The sequence below is a fragment of the Pan paniscus genome, chromosome 2, assembly GCF_029289425.2.
Source record: "Pan paniscus chromosome 2, NHGRI_mPanPan1-v2.0_pri, whole genome shotgun sequence".
NCBI lineage: Eukaryota > Metazoa > Chordata > Mammalia > Primates > Hominidae > Pan > Pan paniscus.
This window is the reverse complement of record NC_085926.1, coordinates 59866361-59887036: the sequence shown is the minus strand read 5'-3', so window position 1 is coordinate 59887036 and position 20676 is coordinate 59866361. Positions and strand designations below refer to the sequence as shown.

The 20676-nt window shown below is 40.1% G+C and overlaps 1 protein-coding gene across 10 annotated transcripts in view; it reads left to right on the top strand.

Moving 5' to 3' along the window:
- The window catches only part of FHIT (fragile histidine triad diadenosine triphosphatase), a 1503390-nt gene that overhangs the window by 1311970 nt on the left and 170744 nt on the right, over positions 1–20676 (top strand). For 9 of the 10 annotated variants that reach the window (XM_034956786.3, XM_063602792.1, XM_034956787.2 and 6 more), the window contains one exon: positions 16958–17026. The exons of the other annotated variant lie outside the window; for it this stretch is intronic. In XM_034956786.3, coding sequence (XP_034812677.1) covers positions 16958–17026 — 69 coding nt within the window. The remainder of the gene's footprint in view (positions 1–16957; positions 17027–20676) is intronic. 10 annotated transcript variants of the gene reach the window in all.

The following is a 20676-nucleotide window of genomic DNA, read 5'->3' as shown; positions in this document are numbered from 1 at the left end:
GAGTTGCTATTAAGACTCTGCTGCAGTTCCCTCTGTTAGTGTAGGGTCCTGACTAAATGGTATGATGCAGTGTGTCTTCTGTTAATGGCCAGTCTGTGTGAGCCACATAGACTGAAGTTAGGAAGGGTTCCATTCTGCACTGAAAAAGTTTGGCCAACATAAATCAAGGGCCTCAATCACTGATATCACCCAGAAAAAGAAACATGATCAATTTTTCATATAATTTCTGGCCGGTACCTATGGAATCACTCTGTCTCATTGTACAACAGAGTATATTATGAGAAAAATGAGGGTTGGTGCTGGGGCTTCCCCCACTGTCTATTGCCTCTTTTATTGTTATTGCTTTAGCAGTATTCATCGTTTGTGCCTCAAAGCCACCAGACAGGGTCCCACAAATCTCTCTGGCTCCCTGTGTGGAAGCCGGGCTGAGATGATATGCAGCTCTCTGGGTGCTCCCAGCACCATCATTCTAGACCCAAGCCGAGATGTGATTTAGGAGGTCCCCATAAAACTGGGGCTCATTGTCCTAATCGGAGTCATTTAGCCTGTCTTAAGCTATCAAATCAGAGCTCCTGGGTTGTGGGGAGTTAGTTAGGGGGTGGTTTTTCTAGTATATTTTACAATGTATATTTTCAAACTTATTTTGAAAAGAATCTCATTTATGAAGGGAATGTGCTTTTTTGTTGGTTTTTAAATAAATTTTATTGTGTGTATTTGAGGTATACAACATGGCGTTAAGACATATATACAAAATAGTAAAATAGTTATGTAATGAAGCAAATTCACATATTGATCATCTTACATAGTTACTCACTTTTTTGTTTGGGTGTTTGTTTTTGTGACAAGGGCAACTAAAGTATACTCATTTGGCAGGAATCCCAAATACAGTACAGTTTTACCTGCAGTCTTCATGTTGTATGTTAGATCTCTAGACTGGTTCTTCCTACAAATCTGCTGCTTACTATTCTCTGACCTGTATCTCCCCATTCTGCCCTCCCAACCTCCACCGCAGTCTGATAACCACTGTTTTATTCTCTATCTCTATATATTTTACTTTAAGATTCCACATTTAAGTAAGATCATGTTATATTTTTCTTTCTGTGTCTGGTTTATTTCACTTAGTGTATGTCTTCCAGGTTCATCCTTGTTGGCACAAATGACAGACTCTCTTAATTTTTAAGGCCGAATAATATTCATTGTATTTATTATATACCATTTTTTAATTTGTTTGTCCTTTGATGGACATTTACATTGTTTGTATATCTTCACTACTATAGATAATGCTGCAATGGACATGAGGGTGCAGATATCTTTACAAGATGGTGATTTCAAAGGTAATATGGACTTGTAGCACATCTGGGTAGAACCCTTGCAAAAAGTTGCAGCTCCACTTGGCAGCCCTGTAGGTTGAGATTTGCCCCATCCTGGAAGAGGATGTCATTTTTAAATGTGTGACTTTGACATAAATACCTGCTCACTTGAGTTAGAAGGAAAATGTAACCCTTAAAAAGATGATTCTGCTTAATACTTTGTAATTCAGGAATGTCAAGAAGCAACAAAGCATATGTACCAAGAGAAAAGCAGGATTTGGATCACACTAAATTCTATTTATGCCAAATGTTTTATTTTGTTGAAGTCACATGTGAAAATAGCAATATTGAATGATGAAAAATCTTAAATTTAGCCCCTGTTAAGGAGAATAATGTTCCTTTGAAAGATTTTGTAGTAACGGTCAAAGCAAGGAGCAAATTACTTATAGCAAATCATAAAATGGTGGGAGAAGGAGAGCTTCACTTTGGAACTCTTAGCTCCTTGCTCCAATTCCCACAGTAAACAACAGCACAGTTTTAAAATGTTGCACATGGGCCCAGAGATATTTATTCACACTAAAGAAACACAACTTCTAACTACACCAAAATGAGTCCCTCCTGACGATGTTTAAATAAATTGTGCCAACCCACCAATAAAGCACGCTGACATGTCATGAAGTGACAGCCATCACTTTTAACACATTTCATCACCGCTCTGCAGAGGCTGACTATCTGTATCTTATCACACTGTGAAGGATCCTTTGTTCCTTCATTTCTCCTGGCATCTTTTTTTCTCTCTACTTAAACAACCCAGCCATAGCTGTTGGACAAAGAAAAAAGAAATATGTCATCATGTTTTAGTTATTTTTAAAAGTACCTGCTTTTTAGAACACAATTTGCAAAGATTATCTGAAATAGATTAACCTTTTAAAGTGATAATGACATAAAATTATGTAAGTAATTTTCCTAAGAAATAACACACTGAAAATAATGTGTGACACCATCGACATAAAGCTCAGCATAGGCTTTTGTCTGAATTCAGTTACTTTGGGGTGACCATTTTAATCAAACCATTTGTCTGTCTCTACATCCAGGAATGTCCATACCACAGGTATCTTGACCTTCCCCAAATTTCTGGTTCTACTTTCTGGTTTCTTTGTTAGCACTGGAAAGAGAATTAGCACAAGCTTGTCCTTCATGGCTGACCTCTCCAGGTTTCTTATCACTTTTATTTAAACCAGATCTTAGAGGCAAAAACCACAGTAGTATTGCGCTCAGCTAGTGAGATAATTAGGAAGTGCTGTCTCCATAATTACTATGTTACTGTCTCTGGAGGGACATGAAAGCTTGTCCTGTCCCTTTAACAGGACAAGTTGCTAATTCCCTTAACATTTTTTTCCCTTTGGACTGATCATATTTCACAAATTTTTGCATTTTGAAATGTTTTAAAGGGAGGCTTAAGCAATAATGCACAGATTATGGAAATGATCCTCATTAAGTAGAAGGCAGATTTCTGAAAAAGCCATAGAGCTGCCTCGAAACGTGTAACCTCCATTAGAGGCTTCACTCGAATGTTTATTCATGGAGCAGTAAATGTTTGTTATTATACATTTTATTGAAACATAAATTAAAGAACTGTAATTATGTGTATAGCAAACAGTAAAGCAATGTGCATTTGTCACAAAATGAGTAAGACAAGGAAAAATGCTATCATTGTTTCATTTGCATCCAAATCCTTTTTTTGTGTACCCAACAGAAAGGCACCCAGAGGGAATCACTCTACAAATTAATGTTCTGATATGATGTATAAATAAAAAAATAGATATTCTTGATATTTTGTCTAACAAAGACAGCACCCTGGAAATAATTTGTAAAGATCAGAAGATATCCAAAGAAAGGTTAGGTTTCTTCTTCTCTCCTGAGAGAGAACCACAGTAGCTCTTAATGAAGTTAATACTGAAGAACAAATATATCCCCTTGGCAACCCTTGCAATGCTGACTGTTTTTAGGATAAGCTATTTCTCCAGACACTTGAGCATATCTGAGGAGTTTTTTAAAAGGGATTTATGTGAGGCTAGAAACACAAGAACTTCAAACTTACATTTTGGTAAAAAGATACTTTTCAGTGGGGAAGAAAGGTGTGTACAATGTGATCATAATGGCTCTTCATAGACCATATCTTTGTACGCACAAGAACTTTCAAGCAAAAGAAAATGACAAGAATGGCGAAGAAAATCAGTGCATATATTTCTTCTTTTAAGCAAGCTAAGAAATTAAGAGCAGTGTAGTTGTCTATTTTTTAACCATCCATTCATCCATCCATGCACCTATCTGTCCACATTCCCACTCATGTACCTAGCTACCCACCCATCCACCCACCCACTCATCCATCTATTCATCCATTCACCCATCCACCACCCATCCACCCCACCCATCCATCCATTCATCCATCCATTCAACATTTAGAAGATATGTCTTCTAACCTAGGAACCTAGGGTTAGGGAAAAGAAATAATCAGGGGAAAAATAAGTAATAAATAGCCCAGAGTTCCAGACTAGTGGAAGAGAAAACCTGTAATTACTTATACTTTGTGGTAAAAAGCTGTCATGGACATATGTATAATGAATCAGAAAAGCCTGAAAGAGTCTGAAGAGTACACAAAGGAGGTGGCATTTGAGCATGCTCTTTAAAACTCAGAGGAAGAAAAGGAAAGAGAAAGGAACTCCACATGGAAGGAAGAACACTTATAATTTTTTCTACCAAGCACATGTACTGTAAACTCCGTGACTACAACAACAGCTGAGAAGCACAAGGGTGACAAATCTTGAAACATCCTCTGTATCTCCTAAAAGTCATTTTGAAACTTTCATACGTTTTCAGATGGAGACATTACTAAGGCACTGTCCCTTCCCACCCAGCAGCAAGCAGAAGCAATTTTACAAGAACCTCTGAGCTCCTGCATGTCTAACTGAACAGGAAGACTCTATCTTGGAATGATCTTCCCAGGGTTCTACCTGTCCATAACCCAAGGCAGTAGAGATGACCTCATCTGAGAGCCCTAAATCTGGAGTTATCCTGGTTTTATAGGTCTTGGTTAGGTTTGTCAACTTCTCTAGAGGAAGTGATTATAAATTCTACTGATATGGTTTGGCTGCGTCCCCACCCAAATCTCATCTTGAATTGTAGTTCCCATAATCCCCATGTGTCATGGGTGGGACCAGGTGGAGAAAATTGAATCATGGGGGCAGTTTCCCCCATCATGTTCTCATGATACTGAGTTAGTTCTCATGAGATCTGATAGTTTTATAAGGGGATTCCCCTTCACTGGGCACTCATTCTTCTCCTTGCTGCCCCCATGTGAAGAAGGATATGTTTGCTTCCCCTTCTGCCATGATTGTAAGTTTCCTGTAGGCCTCCCTAGCCAGGTGGAACTGTGAATCAATTAAACCTCTTTCGTTTATAAATCACCCAGTCTCAGGTATGTCTTTATTAGCAGTGTGAGAACAGACTAATACATCTACTGTCTTCTCATTAAATAGCTTTAAGAATTTAAAGCTGTTATGTCACTGAAAACCAATCCGAAGCCAAAAGATAATACAGAATATTTGTACAAGATTGATCTCAATTTGTTAGAAGTCCATTCTCTCTAATGGGCCCCTCTTGCAGAAGAGCTTAATATCATAAGGTTGAATAGCAGGGGGTGCAGGGGCAGTGGGCTTAGAACTTTTGCTAGGCTGTGTTCAACTGTACCAGAGTGTTGATAGTAGTATCACACTTGGATGTTGGAATCGGGCAGACCTACTCATTCCATGTTCCTCAGCCTTAGTTTCTTCATCTATAAATTAATGATGATAATAATTTGGATTATATCTATCATGCAGTTTTATGATAAATAATTGAGATCTTACAAAGAAAGTGCTTAGCTCAGTTCCTGGCATATGGTGCCTGGCATATAGTAGGAGCTTAATAAATAGCAACAGCTATTACCGTTGCCTCTTGTGATGATAATAAGCAAAGAATGCTCAACTGGAGAGGTTTCTAGCATGCTTGAGGTTTTTTCTTTAGAGCTTGAGGGCCCTGTTTTAGTCTAAAGTATTTCTTTTCCCTCCCAGTGCTCTACTCTGAACATGTTGGAGGTTTCATGAAAGGTATTGATAGATAAGAGTTAGTAGCCCATTCTTTAAAAACTTTCACAGAGCCTTCTTTCTTTCCTTTCTTCTTTGTTTTTCCCCTGCTATCTGCAGATGAGAATAGTTAGAATCAGCAGAAATAAAATTTCCTGGCATGAACTATACTACTAGTTAGGGAGACCATATAATTTATTGTCCACAGCAGAACTTAGGAGAGTGAAAGAAGATGCTGTTTGTTATTACACTGGCCTGTTCATACCTGCAGGCCTAAAGCTGGATGGTTCCAAACAGACTGGGGCATATGGTCACCCAGACATTAGTTATTTACTCAGGAAGGAGCATAGCAAAATACAGATTATGCTTGACATCCCATCAACCTGACTTAGAATCTTAACTCGGCCACTTTTGCCAGCTTGGTGAGCTTGCACAATTTATTTAATTCCAGTAAGCATCAGTGTGCTTACTGAAAGAAAAGGAGACAACAGTTTCTATTTTTTAGTGTTTCGGTGAGGATGTGATAATATACAGTACTAAGTACCATTCCAACATATAATATTCTTATGTAAATGGCAGCAAGTTTTATAACTGATAATGACTTAAAAATGGTGGGTGGATGAATGGTGTGCTATTACTATAAATACGTAAGTAAAGCTTTTTGGCTTATGTGAAAGAAATAATTAAGTGTTGTGTCAGTATTCTCTTTATAGAGAAGAAGAGGACTGAATTTGGGGGATTTATTTACCAGCCCATGAAAGAACCCACATTTCTCTAGATGCAAAGCCTGCCTCATTCACATCTTTCAACTGACAGCCTCAGAATAGTGGGTGATGCATTTATTTCCATGTCTTTGTTACCCAGATTATATAGTTAACTTACTACTACGGGAGAAAAGAAGCCTGGGACTTCTTTTTGAGACAGCCATTGGTTTTCTTTGGTGGAAATAAGATGTTTTTGCCCTTTGGAAGTGGTCAAGGAGGGAGCCGGGTGCAAAATATCTACAGTAATTTGGGACTTAGAATCTACTGGAGGAAGCCCAAGGAGCAAAAAATTAGAGATAGGAGAATGGGAGGGAAGACTGTTAATTCCTTATGCCCAGATGTTTCCCTCCACATGGCAGTAACTACTCTTATTCTTTCCTTTAATTCACTTAGTAAAGGAAAATGGAAGAAGCCACTTGAAATGTAATCGTCTCTCACTGTTCCTGTTTAGGTCTATTACACAAACAGTAGGAAGATTTCTCATTTTGTTCTGTTTATTGCAGTAGGATTTAAAAAAAAAGGGAGGAGTTCTCTCAACACCTGTTTTCTTAATTGATTGTGATTACTTTGCCCCCAAAAGTGAGTGGTTTTTAAACGAAGTGGGTACATTCTCATAAGCCACATTACCGTCTTATAAACACATCGTTAAAATAGGAAAGGTGACAGAACTATGACAACAGCTCCCTTTCCTACTCTGGATGAGAAGCCCATATGCCATTCCCCTCTTTCTCCTCATTTGCAATCAATGCTTCCTTTGCTTTACAAAGACAAATGCTAGACAAGGCATGTTTTCTTCCTACATGCCCTGTTTTGAGTTTGAGAGCAATGAGGAAGGAAGTCTATCTACTTTTTATCTGTTCTTTTTGTTCTGAATCTCAGTGGAAGAGCTCTTTAAAACAAACCAAAAAATAAAAAATAAAAAATAACTTCTCCTGGGTTTATCCAATGCCTATCACAGCATTTTATGTGATCCAGTCTTTGGGATGATGATGAGCTACTCAGGCTTGCAGTGTGGAAGATGGGGGAAATTGATTGGCAAAATGGATGCATTGACACTTGCTCGCCTCTGTGCTCATGGAGGAGGAATTGAAGAAGAACTTGCCAATGATTTCCACCTTGTGAGCTCAAAGCCAAAAGGAAAAGGCATATACCCAGGCTCTCAGAGTTCAGTGACACTTTATATAGCATCAGATTCCATTATCTTGCTTTTTTTTTACTTGAAAAGATCTTAATTTTTGAAAATTTGAAATTTAAAGCTGTCTGGCTGCTAAAAGCTCCTTTAAACTCTCATTGTGGTTTGGAGCAATACATCATCAAAGCCATGGTGCTTAGAAGATGTATGGCACCCATATATCAGGAGATCACCATCCCTCTTATGATATATTATTATAACTCACAATTGGAGCACCACCAGTGATGTATGACTTAAAAACACAATTGTTAAGCCACGAAACTCAACAGAGTCTCCACAAATTCTAGGAGGTGTTTTCTGTGTATTTTTTTTGTTTAAACTGAATTTTTTTTATTTTATTTTTTTCCTCGAAGTTTCCCAACTTGATTGGGACACTTTGAACACATGAAAAGCACTATGTTTCCTCTGTTTCCTGAAAGGCATACCAACTGCCTGAGCATTGCTAATATTCTAAGTGAAGGAGCTCATTGACAGTAGCATCAGAAACCATCAGTGTGCCTGTGCATTTTGACAGGCCACTAATTTGATTCTTGAGTTGATCATGCTGAGGTGTCCTCAAAGTCCTGTAAGTGGCATTACTTCCAGTGACATTTATTTTAGAACTAAGTGGCTGTCAGTAATTTCATGCTGACCCTTGACTCGACTTAGTTGCAGAAGATGAGGCCTCCCCAAATCAAGAAAGGCAAAATCCAGCCATGTAGAACACACAGCTTTGGGGTTGGTGATGGTCTGGATGAAGTAGAATACATTCAGCAAGGCTCACCGTAGAATTAAGCCTTCTGGTTTAGAACAGAAGCAGGTTGTCAAAATTATTTTTAAAACTAATGTCCTGTAATATAGTCACTGCTGGAATTGACTGAATATTCAGAATGTGCAGCATTAGCTTAAGCACTTTACCTATGTATTTCACATAATCGGTATAAAAGTCTTATGCGTTGGGATACTGGTTTTATGCCCACTTGATAAATGAGGGAATATGAAAGAAGTTAAGGAATTGACTCAGTCAAAAGAATAGGTAGGATCTGAACCTTGGCCACCCATCTCCAGTGACTGAACACCAAACTGCTTAATTGTAGGGGCTTCTACCTTTCTGAGATCTGGGAAAGGTAGGATGGGCAAGATGAGGTAGAAAGCACTGGAACACAAGTCAGGGTTTCGGGGTTCTCAAGGTTCCAGTCCCAGCCCTGCCATTGCTTTGTTATTGGTCTTCTAAAAGCCACTCTCCTCTTCTGTGAAATGAAGAAATTAATCACTCTTACCACCCCCCAACGTTTCCTAATTCTAATCCTAGTAGTTTTCAAAGATTTTCTGTTTGTTTGTTTTAGTAATAAATTCTTTTTGCAAATGAAATCGTGCATGGGATCCCAACATAGAAACAGATAAAACAGAGCTGCTCTGTTTGAATCACGGAGGGGGAACTGAAGCCTGCCGCCCTTTCTGGTGCCCCATTCTTACTTCCATCATGAGCTGCTCCTTGGCCATACCAGGCTTGTTCTGGAAGCTCAAGGGCTTTGGGATTTGCAGTTTAAGAACCTCTAACCAGATCTTTATCTGCCTGGTATCTCACCCATGAAAAGGAGACTAAATACTTGAACTTTCGGTTCAGCAGCAAATTATGAGACTCCAGGTGTCAGAAATGAGACAGCACTGTGCAAAGCATTGCTACAAGTGGGGTCTGTGCTCTGCCCACATTGTGTTACCCCCACCCACCATGGCTGCAATGCATCCTACCTAGCCTGACTTGCATTTGACTGACCCTGGAAACCTGGCTTTTCTCACTCTCCAGGTGGGAGAAGGCAGAAGTTCTGGAGTATTGATGTCTCCCCAGGAGCAGTTCTCAACCAGGGAGGACAAAAGTTGGTGTATGAATATGCTAGTTCCTTCACCCCTTGGCTGGGATAACTCTGGGATGCATATTCTTCACTGGTTCTCAGAGTTCTCTAGCAGGTTTTATAAGCTCCAGTCACATGAAATAATAACTCACTTGATCACACATCCTATATTGGCCTCCTTTCCTTTCCTGTTTCCTTCCCTTACTCGTGTTTCCAGGGATCATCCACCAAATAAACTACTTGCACTCTCATCCTTGCTTCAGGGTTTTTGTCTGGGGCATTTGAGACTAAAAAAAAAAAAAAGCGTGTATCATATTTGTATCACTCTACATGAAGAAAAGGGTTGTTATTGCTTGGTAGTGAGATTAACTGGTGATCTAAATTTTCTCCTGTGTGTTTTTCTGTCTCTTCCAGATTTTCTATGCTGTAAGTTTTTGATGTTGGTATTCAGCAAATGGAAACAATCTTATTGTTACATCACATTTGGTCATTCCAAGTTGAGAGCTGTTGGTGATTATCCAAACATAGAACAATAGATGCTGGGCATGATCACCTGAGGTTGGGAGTTTGAGACCAGCCTGGCCAACATGGTGGAACCCCGTCTGTACTAAAAATGCAAAAAAAATTAGCTGGGCATAGTGGCGTGCTCCTGTAGTCCCAGCTACTCAGGAGGCTGAGTCAGGAGAATCACTTGAACTTGGGAGGCGGAGGTTGCAGTGAGCCGAGATCGTGCCACTGCACTCCAGCCTGGGTGACAGAGTGAGACCCTGTCTCAAAAAAAAAAAAAACAAACAAACAAACAAAAAAACAATACGTGAAGATTTCTGAGTCTTGCTGAGGGAAAATTTTGTCTCTTCCTTACCTATAAAAGTGGTAGAATAATACTTCACAGAGGTGTTGTAGAGATAAGAAAAATGTATAAACTATGCATTAAAAATATCAAGGCGTCTGTATGCATTCTCTACTTGTTGCTATAACAAATTGCTGGAGGCAGTGCATGGGTCATATGGTAACATTATTGTTAACCTTTTGGGGAACTGCAGAAACTTTTCTAAAGCAGCCGTACCATTTTACATCTGCACCAGCTTGTACAAGGGTTCCAATTTCTCCACTTCCTTGCCAGCATTTGTTATTATCTGTCTTTTTTTTTTTTTTTTTTTTTTTTTGAGATGAAGTCTCACTCTGTCGCCCAGGCTGGAGTGCAGTGGCGCAATCTCGGCTCACTGCAACTTCCACCTCCCAGGTTTAAGAGATTCTCCTACCTCAGCCTCCTGAGTAGCTGGGATTACAGGTGTGTGCCACCATGCCTGGCTAATTTTTGTATTTTTAGTAGAGACGGTGTTTCACTATATTGGCCAGGCTGGTCTCGAACTCCTGACCTTGTGATCCACCCGCCTTGGCCTCCCAAAGTGCTGGGATTACAGGCGTGAGCCGCTGCACCCGGCCTATCTGTCCTTTTTATTACAGTTGCCCTAGTATGTGTTAAGTGGTATTGTCATTGTGGTTTTGGGCTAAGGATGTTGAGCATCTTTTCATGTATTCATTTATCCATCCTCTTTGGAGAAATGTCTATTCATATCCTTTGCCCATTTTACTTAGGATTTTTGTCTTTTTATTACTTAGTTGTAAGTATTTCTTTATGTATTTTAGATATACTTCCCTTATCAGATAGGTGATTTGTAAATCCTTTCTGCCAGTCTCTGGCTTGGCTTTTCACATTCTTGCTTGTGGCCTTTGAAGTAGAAAGTTTACAATTTTGATGATGTTCACCCTCTTCCAGTTTTAAGGACTCCTGATGACATTGGGGCAACCTGGAAAATCTATGATACCTCTCCCAGTCTTAAGGTCAGCTGCTTAATAACCTTAATTCATTTGCAGCCATAATTTATCTTTTTAGCTTAACATAATCACAGGTCAGGGATTAGGTCATAGATAACTTTGAAGGTGGCCATTATCTTTTTACCACAGTATCGTCTGTTATTCTTTAGAATCAGACCTGCCTTCTGCAGTTGCTCATTGGCACATGTGAGGGAGAAGGATTCACACAGGGCCAACTGGTGGAGGTTGCAGGACACCAGCTGTGGAGCAGGGTAGCTCTTCAGCCTTCCTTGCTCTTTCCCCCGCCATGAGCCATGTTTCTATCCCTTAGAATTGAATTACAATATATTCTGAGAAGGAAAAAGGATATCGGTACAACCACACTGGCAATCCTCAGGTAAGTATGGGCAGAAGAGATGTGTTCAAAGAGATGGAGGAAGGAGCAGAGACAGCGCAGAAGAGGCAGAGCCTCTAAAAATGATGGCACTGCATGCTGTCTCTATTTCACCTCCTGCTTGCTCTGAAACCCACTGCAGTTAAGTTTTGGGTTTTTGTTTTTGTTGTTGTTTTGAGACAGAGTCTTGCTCTGTCGCCCAGGCTGGAGTGCAGTGGCACGATCTCGGCTCACGGCAACCTCCGCCTCCCGGGTTCAAGCGATTCTCCTACATCAGCCTCCCGAGTACCTGGGATTACAGGCATGTGCCACCACGCCTGGCTAACTTTTTGTGTATTTTTAGTAGAGACGGAGTTTCACCATGTTGGTCAGACTGGTCTCGAACTCCTGACCTCGTGATCCGCCCGCCTCGGCCTCCCGAAGTGCTGGGATTACAGGCGTGAACCATAGCACCCGGCCTTCAGTTTTTTTTTTTTAAAGTAATAGCTTTATTGAGATATAATTCACATAATATAAAAGAAACCCTATTAAAATATACAGTTCATTCTTTTAGTATTGTCACAAAGTTGTGCAACCATCACTGCTATATAATTCCAGGACGTATCCATTAGCCCAAAAGAAACCCTGTGCCCATTAGCAGTTACCCTGCATCCCTCTTCACAACCACACATCTTTCTTTCTCTATGACTCAGCCTCGTTTGGCTTTTTCATATAAATGGCATGGTACAATATGTGGCCGTTTTTGTCTGGCTTATTTCCCTGAGCATGATGCTTTCACTCAGTGCACATTACTCCTTTTTATGGCCAAATCATATCCTATTGTCTTCATATACTGCACTTTGTTTACCATTGATCAGTTGATAGTCATTTGGGTTGTTTATACTTTTTGGTGATTGTGAATAATGTTGCTGTAAACATTTACGTACAAGTTTTTGTGTGGACATATGTCTTCAGTTCTCTTGGGTATGTATTAGGATCAGAATTCTGAGTCACATGGTTACTCCATGTTCAACTTTTTGAGGAACTGCCAAACTGTTTTCCAAAGTAACTGTGTGATTTTACATCCCCAGTAGTGTAGGAGGGTTCCAGCTCTCCACACTCTGGCCAATGCTTGTTATTGTGTGTCTTCTGATTATTGCCTTTCTAGTGGGTATGAAGTAGTAGCTCAGTGTGGTTTTGATTTGCATTTCCCTAATGACTAATAATGTGGAGCATCTTTTCATGGGGTTTTAAATTTTGTTCTCCTAGCCTTACTGAAACAATTCAAGCTTTCAAAAACATTTCACACCGTTAGTGATACACTCTTTGAAATTTGTTCTCTGGGCTGTTGGAACTTACCCCCTCTTGATTTTGCTCCTTTCCTTACTACAGCCTTAAATTGAGTCCTACTTCTCTTCCCAAACTTCAAACGTTAGAGTGGCCCAGTGCTCAGTATTTACCTTATACCATTATGTTTTTCTTCAGGACACTTATTTCTATCCAAAATTAGAATGTATAGTCATTTCCTTACTTATCTTCTGCATCACCCATTGGAATATAAGCTCTATGGGGACAGAGGCTTTGTCTTGTCCATTAACGTATCCCTGGTTCCTAGAATAGCACCTAGAAATAGATATTTTTGAGTGAATTAATGTATACTTTAGAAAAGTGTACAGAAGTGTTACATGAATGAAAATCAGGACTCCACAATCAAATAAGTTTCTAGAATGCTGGATTAGATGAAGTTAAACAAGCATCTTCTGTGTGGAAATTCTCATACTTTAATGTGCTAATGAGCATTGTGAAATGTTATTTGACCATGAAAACATTTTTGGTGTGGAATGTGTCATGGGACTTTAAAAAGATACTCTTCTAGCTCAAGCAGCTAAACTGCAACCCCTAGCAAATTTGTGGAAGGCTTTTATTAAATAGATGTTTTGTTGGCACTTAGAAAAGTAAGTTGTGATCACCACAGCTTAATATGAAAGCAGTAAGAACAGATTATATCAAATTATCCTCATCTCTGCTATTCATAGCGCTTTTATCAGAATGTCATTCTATTAGAAGTCCATAGTGATGGTATTTTTTCACAGCAATGAGGCTTTGAGCTGGCTTTGTCATGATTTCCCTGTTCTGAGAAGCTGAGTGGGTTGTCAGCATCGTGTGATCAGCCTGTCACTTAAGAATTTATGTCACGATATCAGGGTGGGTTGAGATCTATGCCCTCGGGAAAAAACCACCTGTACAGTGAGCTGTTTACGGTTTCAGTGTGTCACGGCGAATTTCAAGTGGTTACCAGTGATCAAGAGTGGCTTTTCTAGAACTTAGTGGTAACACAGCCTATAGAGATAGCCCTGAACTAAACCCAGAAGACGAGGGTAAAGAAAAGTAGGCGGGGGATAGACCTGGACCCTGGAGGTTCCCAAGTGCAGGTTCGCAACCCACCATATGTTAGTAGTGGATACTAACAGGCATATTCCTGAGGACCACGCAAGGAGAGTGGTCAGAGTGCAGAAAGCCAGAGAAGCATTCAGAAAGATGTCTCCACATACTGGACATAGTAGCTCACAGCTGTAATCTCAGCTACTTGGGAGGCTGAGGAGAGGGGATTGCTTGAGGCCAGGAGTTTGAGACCAGACTGGGCAACATAGTGAGAACTCCATTGCTAAACATATGAAAAAAAGTTAGCTTGATGTGGTAGCATGCACCTGTAGTCCCAGCCATTTGGGAGGCTGAGGCAGGAGGATCTCTTGAGCCTGGGAGTTGAAGGTTGCAGTGAGCTCTGATTGTATCACTGTACTCCAACCTGGGTGACAGAGTGAGATTCTGTGGGGAGAGAGAAAAGAAGGAAAGGAAGGGAAAAAAATAAAAAGGAAGGAGGGAAAGAAGAAGGAAAAGAAAAAAGAGAAAAGATAGAAGGAAAGAAGGAAAAAAAAGAGGAAAAAACAAGAAAAGAGACAAAGAGTCTACACATAATGCAGTAGGGCAGGCAAAACAGCAAGTGACCTCAGTGCCCACACTGGCAGAAGCAAGGTAAGAAACCAGGTGGATATTGTAAGCCAGTGGTTCTCAAAGTGTGGCATTAGACCAGCATCAGCTGGGAGCTTGTTAGAAATGCAGACTTTTAGGGCCCTGCTGTCTGCATTTTAATAAGCCCCAAGTACAGGTGGAAGATTGAGAATGGCTAGTCAAAGCAACAGAAACCAGCTTTCACAAAAGAGATGCTTGAACAATGCCCTCATTCAAGGAGCTTCTTAATATCTTTATTTTATTTTATTTTATTTTTTTGCTGGTGCAGAAATCAATCCCTGAATGTGATGTCTACTTGGTCTTCAGGTTTAAATTTGTTTTTTTAAATAATAAAACTAATTCTTGTACAGTTCTAGGTAATGAGTACTAACTACATGCAAAGCTGAATGCTCAGCACATGGTTAGCAGACTTAATCCTCTTAACAACCCTGTGAGGTAGCAACCATTATAATCCCCATATAGATAAGATACTGACACATAGACTGTGAGACAAGGTCACACAGTTAGTTTGTGGTAGGTCCAGGATTTGTGTTAGGAAGTTTGACTGGAAGACACTGGTCTGGAACTTCCTAGAATGTATAAGGGAGATGATGAAAGATGGATGGGAGGGAGGAAGAGGGGAAGAAAAGAGGAGGGGGACAGAAAGAAGAAAGGAGAAAAAGAGGAGAAGAAGAAAGGATAGCAGGAGATTCTGGAATTAAAGAGTGAGTGAAGGCTCCTTCTAAGGGTTGTCTGTATCCTTGTACTACCTTATTTTCCTGGTTTTGCTTTTAAGTCAGCCCATCTAGAGATTTCAATAGATTTCAGCCCAGGCCCACCTGCCTGGCTTCCTCCTAAGAATTTGGTTTCATGGGTAGTTTGTGATTTATTTTTTCCTTGTTTGTTCTTTCACTTTCTCTCTCCATGCTCACGTAATCTTTGTGACTGAAATACACAGTTGGCCCAGTTCCTGAGAGATCCGTGACTGGCTTTATCATTGACTGGCGAATATTCTGGCAAAAGCGTGTCACTCTTTGGGAACTGTGCTCAGGGGCTGCTTTGAAGCTCCTCTCTGCTTCATTCACCTTGGACCACGTTGCACCCTGCCTCGGCTTTAATAGCGTGTCATTTTCCCCCTCCTTGTACAGCGAAGCCACAGGGACACTTAATCTTACGTTCTCTTGAGGCCTTTTGGAGCCTCGGAACCCGATCGCAGTAATCAGGAAGGGGTGGGTGATCGGGGATGAGGTTTGACCCTCTGTCTGCCTCTCTCTATTTAAGCTCTTCATTTTCACATTCCTCCCCACGGTTTGTAATAAAAGTGGAACATAACTCAAGGGCAGAAATGAGGTTTAACTTCACCCAAGGTACAATAGAGGCTATTTGGAAAGTAAAACTTTCAAATGGCAGTTTAGCTTTGAAGAATATATTGAATTAGATATGCTCTGAGCCCTGATTCACCATCATTGCATAATAGCATTGCTATGTATATTACCTGGGTGCTTTAGTAGACTAGAGAAATGGGCTATTTAAAAGATTAAGTTCGTAGAATCAGTGCATGTGCTAATGAAACACGTGGGAGCAAAAGCCAGGCAACCTCATTTCCGGTGCTGACTTTTACTTCCTGTGGCGCCCTGGCCTCACCAAACATTGATATCTTCTTCTGTAAAATGCAAATCATGGTAGACCTTGCCTCACGGGATTTTTTTTTTTTTTTTTTTTTTTTGAGGAGTCTCGCTCTGTCGCCCAGGCTGGAGTGCAGTGGCGCGATCTCAGCTCACTGCAAGCTCCGCCCCCTGGTTTCAGGCCATTCTCCCACCTCAGCCTCCTAATTTTTTGTTTTTGTAGTTTTAGTAGAGACGGAGTTTCACCGTGTTGGCCAGGATGATCTCGATCTCCTGACCTCGTGATCCGCCCACCTCGGCCTCCCAAAGTGCTGGGATTACAGGCATGAGCCACCGTGCCCGGCCACCTCATAGGATTTTTAAGAGTACTAAATGACAGAATGCCAAACACAGAGCTTTCCTTATCATAGGAAATAAATGCTTACTAAATGAGAACTGTTTGTATTACTATTATATGATTATTTTTCGAAGCCCCAAGTCTGTAATTCTGCCCATACTACTTGCTACTCTCATTCATTCGCTCTTTACTTATGCAGTTCTCTGTTAGCCAATTCGTATTTCTTGTCAGTTTCAGAGTCATGATGGTCACCTTTGAAGATGCACTGTCATTTCAAAGCACTGGCTAACTACAACCAAGACTGACAACCATGAATAATTCCATAGAGACTCTGAAACACTCTAGCATTTCGCTCCAACTCTTATATATACCCCAAGTTGTTCTCTCTTGCTTAGTGCACTCTGTTCTCGGCAGATTTCAGGTATAGTTACCAAATGTGGATATCAGCTTCCTCTGAAAAATAACCCAGCAGGAACCATCGTGGAGTAATTGGGCTTCATGAGAGCATCACTGTCAAGTCTAAAAATACATGGGCAGATAATCACATTTTTTTTCTTTCTTGTACATTTTCAGCACGTTCACGTCCATGTTCTTCCCAGGAAGGCTGGAGACTTTCACAGGAATGACAGCATCTATGAGGAGGTGGGTCTGTTCTCTCTGATCTTATTGTTTGATCACGGGGACTGTTGGTGGGATGACATCAACATAATGAATCAAGTATTACCCTAGATATGGTCTGAAATGGAATTCTATTTAGCCAGACTTGGAAAGTGGCAGTAGAGGCCAAGGAGTCAAGAATGGCCATCGTGGGAACCCATGACTAATTAATTATAATGATTTTCTTTTTCAAATGAAAACCAGCAGAAACCAAGTGTCCTTGTGATTTCTATCCTGTCATTTACCAGGACAGTAAATATTTGCATGGAGATATGGCCCAGAATCTCCATAGAAGAAAACCTACAGTGCTACCACTGGAAATCAAGCAGATTGATATATGATTCTTTTAGTCAAATACTACACTTAATTTTTAAAACACTTTGGAACTCAGCTTATCTTTCCCAACAGCATTTATTCAAAGTGAAACTTTAAATTGTCATGAGCAAAAACTAGGTTGGTTTGAGTAAGTGTAACTCACATATCATAAATATTAAAGCAGTTAATTTATTTCTAAGTACTCCCATTCAAAGATACAAGTGTGAAACCACTACAAACATGAACCAGCAAGAGCCAGGTGATCTGCGCCTAAAGCCCTGTCTACATGAGAACCTTCAGATGCCCATTTCCATCTTGTGGAGCATACAGCCTGTCATGGATCAGGCTGTTATAAAATATAAGGTGATTTCAATTTACCTGTTTATTGTAGCCAAAGAGGAGAAAGTATGTCCCCCACATGGTAGAGCAGATTAGATAGCACTAGTGCCCTGGAGTGATTGGTTAAATGGACTTTGAGGCTGTTTGTGGATGCAAGGAAAAATGCTGTGATTGATTAGCAATGCCTGCCAAGGGCATCGGATAGGAGGGAGGTATCATATTTGCCATCTATTTGACATTCCTGTTCTAACTCTTTGAGAATGCTTTTTAAAACACATTGTTTATCTCGATTGTTTGTCATGTGGCTCTATCAAATAAACCACATGATTATCTCTACCTCGTTTCCAGGGACCAGTTAAAATCTATGCATCTTTTTGTGAGTGTGTGTCTATAGGGCTTCTTTGCAGTGATGAAATTAAAACGGCAACTCAAACCCTGAAAATAAAGAACAATAGGTCAGCAGTTAATAATGAAACGTATAATTAATGTTTCTGGGACACATTGGATTCCGTGAGGTGGCTGGTTATTCTGCCTTTAGGATAACCCTTACTATCTTGTGCTTTGTATGTTTTCCAAGAGCTGTATTGGATGTGTGTAGAGTGGAAATAGTCTAGTCACCAGTCCCTAAGTGCTGATTTGTGGACCAGTTGCTGCAGGTCTCAATTCCCAGGAGGTCCCGTCGCTGGAGATTCTGATCAAGTAGATTGCACAGCACTCAGGAATCAGTCATTGTATAAGGAAATCCCCAGGAGACTCTGATGCATGACTACCTTTGGGAATAGGCTCTCTGGGTTTTACAAAGCCATTTTCTATAAAACTATAATTTGAACTCATTTTTTGTTGGATGTGGAATGCAGTTTGGGGATTGATAAGGGCTTAGTTCACATTGGAAGAAAATCAGAATTATAGAGTAATTATAAAGAGATGTAATTAAAATACAAATACCAATCTCACTAATGTAAACTAAGGTTAATGTTGCCAAATACGACTGTTTTAATGAATAAATTAGCACATGAATTATATACTAGTAAATACTGCTAAAGTAGCATAAAAGTGCTTGAAAACACTGTTTTCTTAGGCTGAACAGTCACCTTGAAATCTTGTCGATGTTCCAAATGTGCTTAAAATGAAGCTGCATGGTTACATTTCAGCCCAGTTCGAGACACAATGTACAGCGCTGTGGTTGGTGTATGGCCTCTCTCTCCTCTCTTATTCTTTTGCCCTTGTCTGCATGCTCTGATGGCCCCACAGAAAAGAAAACACATGTTTCTACTTCCCACATTTTGGAGGATCATCTCAGGAGAAATAATTACTGTGAGAGTTTTTCTTTTTTTAAAAATCAGTGGTATAAGTCATATGTAGTGCAGACAGTATCCACTAAGGGAGATTGTGGTACAAGACTATGTAGAGATTGAAGTCTAGAAACAGGCAGAAGTAAGTTCAAATCCCAGTGGCATCTGCTAACCATATGATATTGTAGCCTGAAAGGCTTATTTCAGGGCTTGGTACTTACCAAGAATTTGTTAATAGATAGTAGTTTCTGTTCTTACTGTTATTATTACTATTTTTCTTTAAGTAGCAATGGTTAGTAAATAGAGAACCAGATTCAAAGCCAGGTCATTGGATGTTCCCATCTACCATTCTTTCCAAGGGTGAGATTCCCAATTTTCTCTTTGCCTTTAACCATTCATTCTCAGTTTTATCTTCCTCTTTGTATGGAAATGTTTCTCCAGGCTGAGTATCTAATAACACAGTGTCCAGAAAGAGGCATGAAAAGCATGCAGTACCGCACAGGCATTATTGGAATAGAACTTAATGTACATTAGACCAAGTGATCTTAATCAGAAGCGATGGAGTGATGAGGGATGGCATTCTTTATATTGATGGGAGCACTTGCTCTAGATTATGCATCTGTTCAGGACATTCAACAAACAGACTGCCTTGGAGGGTGGGAGGTAGGAAACAGGAACAGCAGGAGGCTGAGCTCCATAAAATGTAATTGTATTTCTACTGCTGCAGACATAGAAAATTATGCCTAAAGAAGCCCCAGAGTATAAATTGGCTAGGAACATTGTGTTCTTTCTAGGCACTGTTTTAAGATGGTTAGTGACAAATAAGAAGGTTCATAAGAAGGGTGGTTGGGTCTGAAAACAGATTTGGGGAGTAATTGATGGTGGGAATGTTTTGCCTGGAAAAAGGAAGACTTGTAGAGGGAAGACAGTAACAGAGTCACTGTTTCCAAATATCTGAAGGGCTGGCAGGTGGAAAGATATTAAATACATTCTATGTGGCTCCAGAGGGCAGATCTGTGAGTATCGGACTACAAAGTGGCAGATATCATTAGCTCTCCATAATAACGGGTCAAAGTGAAAAAAAATGAACACTTAAAGAGTGCCTTCCAAGGGGGTGAGCTTCCCATCCCTGGATTCACTCAAGCACAGAGCACATGGCCAGAATTCTTCAAGAGGATATCTACATTTGGTCAGTGCATGGGCCACTTGGATTTGTGGTGCCTCTCTTTACACATTTGACCCATTTGATCATTACCGCCATTTTCAGGTTTTACAAGTTCTGTAACAAATAGTGGGTTTTTTTTTTTGTTATTAGTATTGCAATGTTTGGGTGACTGCCTAGTGAAACATATTGTTTTCATTGTTAAGTTCATGGAAATAAAAGGTAAAACCTTTTCTTTTTAACTTAGAGGAAACCACACTGTATTTATTTTTTTCTCATTCCCAGCCTACTTCCTGCTTTTCCTGCAGCTCAGCATTGCATATTGATGGTCCTTGGGCTTTGCTTGCCTCTTCACATGTGTTTTATTTTTGCCTGCAAAGTATTTTTGGTGATTTGCTTTATTGTGACTGTAAAGTATTTTTTAATGAGTTTGAATGCTGTTAGGCATATTGCTCGTTCTCTAGGCCTATACAGTTGCCATGACTGCCTTCTACCTAGGCTTGCTTCACTGGCTGATGGTGCATGCA